We start from the raw sequence: 6,137 nt of genomic DNA, 5'->3' as shown, positions 1-6,137 counted from the left end.
GTACAGTTAGTCTGGCCTAGATATTTAAAACTGCTCTATGTCCAAAGTCAAGGATTGAACCATTAGCCTTTGATTGAAGATGGATAATCTTTGATAAGTCATATGCACACAGTAAAATAGCCTTTGATAAGTCATATGCACACAGTAAAATAGCCTTCACACACTTGGATCTGATAAAAAGTGGCATTGTAAAAGCAGTAAGAAAGTTAGGGGGCATGAGATGAGGAGAAAGAAAGAAAATGCAGTAAACTACAAAAGATTGATTCCCCGTTTCTAATCCTGATTTAAGTGAATTGCTAACCATACACAATATAAAAAGCATATCGAACAGCGTACAAATAGCACACTACAACAAACATCACTGTCCCCACGCCAGAAAGAAAATATGTTCTCTGGTCATCACTTCAAATCCTAAGAAGCCCTTAAAGCCAGCTCCCTACGCCAGAAAACCACTTGGAGGGAGTTCCGGCCACTACATTGCATTACTTGTAGTCTTAGGCAGGAGCACTAGTAATAGTCCACTACTTTTTCCCCAAGCAAAATCTTCAGAACACCTCGAGATTAAGGCCAGTGTCCAACTTTTTTGGAGCCTTGAAGGACAGAATTCAACTGTCAGCGTGCTCTGGTGATCTTCTCCCTGTCCTTTGCACCATGTTCTACCTGATTATCGACATTCGTTAAATGTGATTCGGGACTTCTCTCCCGTTTATCGTCCCAGTTGTTGCGTTTAGGTTGGGGTTCACATCTCTCTAAGTCACCAATGCTCTTAATCTGTTTTCGTATGTCTTCAAATTCATTTTTCTCAACAGCCTGTCTTTTGTCTATATCTACGTTGTGGCTTACTTTGGACATATCTGAGCTCAAGGAGCTGCTTGGGTATGTTGAACTGTTGAAGCTTGAACCAAAATCAGCTCTCACCTTTGCACGGAAGTCGTTCTTAGAAGCAGGAATCTTAGAGCAAAAGACATCCCTCAAATTGTGGGCAACTCCAATGTTATAGGGATTCATCTTCCTCTCATAGCGGTATCTGAAATTCTCATATGTTGTCTGCAACAAGGACATCACTATGAAGGGTGAGAGAGTGGACCAAAAATAAGTATACATCAATTGTAAGAAAACTGAAATGAACCTGATTTGTGAGAATCAGGTATATGTGAAATGAAGTGAGACCTCCAACAAACCAAGAAACAATGAATGTATACATCATAAGAATTCCTGAACAAGGTGATTTGGTAAAAGCCTTCCAGAAAGAGAAATTTCCTGATTTCATTATCAGTCTAATGTTTACACAACAGCAAGTGAATATGTACAGGCACAAGAGAGTCGTAGAGGAAACAAACATGAAAAAGTGCCGATAATTTCTCTGCAAAAAAAGTTGAAACCAAGACTGTCAGGTTAAAAGTTAAATAATGATACTAATAATAACAACATATCAAAAGGAAGACTTCCAGAAAAATACACCCAGTAGGTAAAGAAGGAGCATAGGCCTTAATGGCATAACTATGTTAGGCTACTCAATTTATGAGGACATACTATACCAAGCTTACAGGACATTCTTTATTTCTTCCAGATGGATAGCAAGCTTATGCCTACCTTTCCAATACATTGTCCCACCCACGGGCAATGGTGATCAAAGCGTTCAACACAGTTGTTACATATAGAACAATGAGAGCAGCGTGGTGGGCGGTATAGCATGCATGTTTGACAGTATTTGACCCTCACAACTATCCCATTGACTGTAACACTTTTTGTTGGGGGTAAACTCATACCACTCTGAGTACTCCCTGCCCAGTCAGTTGAGATACTTGATGTATCTGCTTCATCATCTGGTTCCGGGGGGTGGGAATTTCGGGGAATTATTCCAGGATCACTTCCCGAAGTGAGAAACAGAAGAATAATAATCTGCATTCCTTGACATAATCAATAAATTAGAGATTATTGTTATGGTAATCTAACAATCTCATATTTATATTCTCAAAAACTAAATATTTACACACTAAGATCCCACAGCTAATCTTTGTTCAATTCAACCAGTAAAAAACTCACATAGGAAGTAAAAAGAACTGCTACTGCTAGAAGAATATAGCCTACTCGGTTGGGGAGTTTATTCATAAGTCCTTCTGCAACAAAAACACAAAACAAGAGTACTGGAACCAAAATTAAGCACAATGTGAAACATATTGATTTGAAATCCGGTCCAAATATAAGTCTGCCCCCAAAGAAGAATTTCTGCAAAGACAAAGAAGGTAGGATAATGAGCTATTCCAACTTCACTGATTCAAGCATATATGGCAAATAATACATGCACTGATGCACTAAACTAACATAACGAGTTCAAAATTTTCTTCAGAGGATGCTATACACTGTTATCGAGTAAATTTGTATTGTAAGTGTTCATTCTTTGGTTTCATGTGTTGTGCATACATAGTATATCATACAAAAGCAGAAGTAGAAAGAATTGCGAAGAAGAAAATTGGACCAAGCATACATTACTTCCTTTCCAGACTTGATAAAGTCGGAGGTTTGGAGAATTAACGTCGATCATTCGCCGGTTGGTGCTAGCTAGATCATGCGCAGGTGCATTGGACGTTTGATACATATTCCTTCGCAATCACGGCAGAGATCAACAACACAGGATTCTCCAAAGTCACCGACAAATCACCAATTCTGCATCAACAAGTATAGTAGCGGCGTTACAAACATGAAACGAGCATGCACGCACGTATATTTCCATTTCCAAGGAAATCACCAGAGAGAAAACGTAAAATTCAATTCAAACGGCATCGTATAACCAACCCGGTTATGCATTCAATATCATATTTCAGTATTCACTCAAAATATCATCAAAATGCATGAGAATTAGAAAGCCTTGGATTAGTGTTGCAATTTTTTTTTTTTTTTTTTTAATTCAGCGGTGGAAAGCAGGAAAGAGTATCTGTATGATCCGTGTGCGAGATTGATAATGGGGGAGGGAAACGATGAGCAATGAATGCAGGGCAGGGTTCTGAAAGAAGGGGAGAAGAATGTGGCTCGCTCGCTCTCTCGCTCTCTCTTGTCCTTGGTTGCCGGAAAATCTAATCGGTGCCGGAGCGGGGATCGATTGGATCAGACGGGAGAGAGAGAGAAAGCAAAGGAGACTCTGATCGATCATACACGAAAATGAACCCTCCCCTCCCAGCCGTCTCTGGCCAAGGCGGAGCTCCCTCTTAGCTCGATTTTCGGATCGTTATTGCTAATTCGGAATTTACCTTTTTGTTTATTTTTTACTTTTTATTTTTCCCCTTTTTTCTACATTTGCTTGTCGCGCTAATCAATTTACTGATAAAAAATGATGGATGACACAACACTAATTCCTTCCTTCTCATCTGGAGATCAAATATTCTAATCTCATTTCGTTTTTCAAAAAAGAAATATTTAATTTTTAAAAATTATTTTCCTATACTAAAGTCACTAATGTTAATCCCATGGCATGATATTAATTTATTCTTTTATTTTACATACAATACTGATTTTTACGCCCAAACTAATTCAAAGTTGTTTTGCATAATGAGGGAATTCTAAAGTCTCTATCAAACCGCTTTAGTTGCTTGGTTGGGCCTTTTGAACTCATAAACTTTAAAAATTTTATACTAATTACAAAAATAATATTACATTTTTTTATATTTTTATACGAAGCATTGTTCTGAGTTCTCATATTATCAGGTATGAAGCTTGGTCAATAACGATCCACACAGGTGTGTGAATCAGGGTCCCAAAACATCGTCGTTTTGTGTTAAAAAATATAAAAAATCACGCAACCCGAACTTAGTCTTAAGCGCTATTGCTAATTGGTTGGTATATATGTTACAATGCAGTATGCATCCACTAAGACTTAACCTATAACCTTTTATATGGGAAAGCAATTTGGTGCTATTAGACCACATTAGCCAGTTTACCTATTTCTAACTCATTCTAAATCTCATTAATTTTTAGAATATTCATGGTCTTGAAGTTTTGGCCCATCATAGTTCTTAAGGGCTAAGGCTTATTGTGTATATATAATTTTCCAATGGACTTTAATTAGTTAATAGTGTCAAGCCCAAAACGTCAATTGGACCCACCAATCAAGTCCACTCTTGTCTTTCTCTCACCACTCATAACTATTTCTTTCACAAAATCTATTTGAGTGTTAATTACTTACTATCTTAAAATTTATTAAGCGCAATCCCATTTGTTTGAGTTTTTTTTATTGATTTTTTTCAGCATGATTGGGAGAGAGAAGAGAGAACAAGAAAAAATAAATAAAAAGGAAAAAGGAAAACAAATGTCAGAACCAAAAAAATAAAAAAATAAAAAGGAAAAAGGAAAACAAATGGGAGAAGAAGCTGCAAAAACAAACAAAAAATTCAAAATAAGGTTACTCTAAACTCGTCGAGTATTACTTTTGCAATATTTGATATCACAAATTCTATTTGTTTGCTGCATTTAATATTTCAAACATTCTAACCAAATTGCAAATAGAAAACAGTTAAACATGTCATATTTTTAGTTTAAAGGCATATTCGGCTTGAATGACTGAATGTATAAACACTTTTGGGGAAAAAAAAGTATAGTTTCAAATATAAAATATGACACATTTTGGGAGTTTTGTTTAGCAAAAAAATTGTTTGAATGACTAAATGTGATTTTAAAAAAACGGATCGGAAATCACGTATATCTAATTAAGTGACAAAAATCATATTTTAAAAAAATTAAATATAAAAATTATCTAATAATCTTGTGGTCAATAGTAAGGTGACCCCTATCATTTTTTATTTTTTATTTTTTTTGTTTTTGAATGCGACCCCTATCATTTACATCAACTAAAATTTACCTTTTCCTTTTCTTCTTTTTTTTTTTTTTGCATTATGAGGATTCCTTAGCATCTTTTTCTTTTCAGGTCTGTAACTTTGTATTGGGCGGTGCCACTATTGTTCCATAGTTCATATATATATATATATGAGAATTAAGGACCAATATTCTCCGCCTTTGATTTTAGGTTCGTGTATGATCATGATTTTGTTTAAATTTGTTGGAATATTTATTTACATATATTTATAGAGGGGTAAATTAGTAATTTTGTGTGTATTTATAATCATGAAATTATTATTTGTGATGTTATGCATGATTTTAAGGGGTATATTTTTTATAGAATTGTATTTTCTCGTAAGATTGTGTTTTTGGTAATTATAATGAGTTTAAGTCAAATAAATCTATTTGCTTTGTAGTAAATATGAATTGAAATAAAATAAATAAATAAATTATAAATATATATATATTGAAGCTCCATATTTTTTATATGACTGGGAAACTCGGTCATATGTAATAACCCGCAAATCACACAAGAAAGGTAAACTGCACTATGAAGACCCCATGCAACGGGCTCAACCAAGAGGGTAGTGGCAAGAATTGAATTCATAATCTTTAAATTCGAAAGTCATTATGTTTTTACCCATTTAACCACCCACTTCGAATCTAAAAGTTTTATATTGAATGCATGGACAATGACCTTTTCATAATTATTAAATTTTATGATTAGTAATAAATTTGAATCCAATAACATTATAGCAAAAATAAGCGAACAAACGGGATCATATTTTTCTATGCAATTTTCCCTCATAATATAAGGATATAGGATATACGTACACATACATACACATGTGCATGCATGTATCAATGTACGTACGTGTAGATATATATATATATATATATATATATATATATATATATATATATATATATATATATATATTATAGTCACCCTCTAAAGCAAAATAATATTGTATTCTTAATCACGTGCAGGCCACACATAAATGGATCTTTTATCTTTATTACTAAATAGAAAAGAAAAAATATCTAAGATTCTAAACAACACAAGGACAGTGACGACTCTGGTCCTAAGCCCTAATTAAGCAACCCCAGAGTTTCTCCTCCCTTGCTAAGTAAAGTGCATAAGCCAACTTATATGGGTTTGCTTTGCAGCTTTATTATATCTTTTTCAAAAGCAAGAATCCATCTGTTCCTCACCACTTATATTTTACTGCACTAATGCTTGACAGATGTATTATTTTATTAATATTGTTTCATTTATTTATGTTGTTTAAGATTTACATTGTGGG

The 6,137-nt window shown here is 34.3% G+C and overlaps 1 protein-coding gene across 5 annotated transcripts; it reads right to left on the bottom strand.

Annotated features, from left to right (window-relative positions):
• Positions 1-221: 221 nt before the first annotated feature.
• Positions 222-3,215, bottom strand: LOC109175494 (protein S-acyltransferase 8-like). 5 transcript variants are annotated; one of them, XM_019324755.1, is made up of 6 exons: positions 2,750-3,215; positions 2,489-2,667; positions 2,047-2,229; positions 1,594-1,902; positions 1,130-1,363; positions 222-1,047 (listed from the first exon to the last, which is right to left on the bottom strand). In XM_019324755.1, exons 2-6 carry the CDS (start codon positions 2,597-2,599, stop codon positions 613-615), a joined length of 1,272 nt encoding a protein of 423 aa, XP_019180300.1. In that variant the 5' UTR covers positions 2,600-2,667; positions 2,750-3,215; the 3' UTR covers positions 222-612. The 5 variants fall into 5 exon arrangements, with proteins under 5 accessions (XP_019180300.1, XP_019180302.1, XP_019180301.1 ...); XM_019324757.1 differs by having other exon boundaries at positions 2,793-3,215; XM_019324756.1 differs by having other exon boundaries at positions 2,797-3,215.
• Positions 3,216-6,137: the final 2,922 nt, after the last annotated feature.

This window comes from Ipomoea nil, unplaced genomic scaffold (genome assembly GCF_001879475.1).
Source record: "Ipomoea nil cultivar Tokyo-kokei standard unplaced genomic scaffold, Asagao_1.1 scaffold0688, whole genome shotgun sequence".
Taxonomy (NCBI): domain Eukaryota; kingdom Viridiplantae; phylum Streptophyta; class Magnoliopsida; order Solanales; family Convolvulaceae; genus Ipomoea; species Ipomoea nil.
Note: the sequence above shows the minus strand (reverse complement) of the source record. Positions and strands in the feature narration are given on the sequence as shown.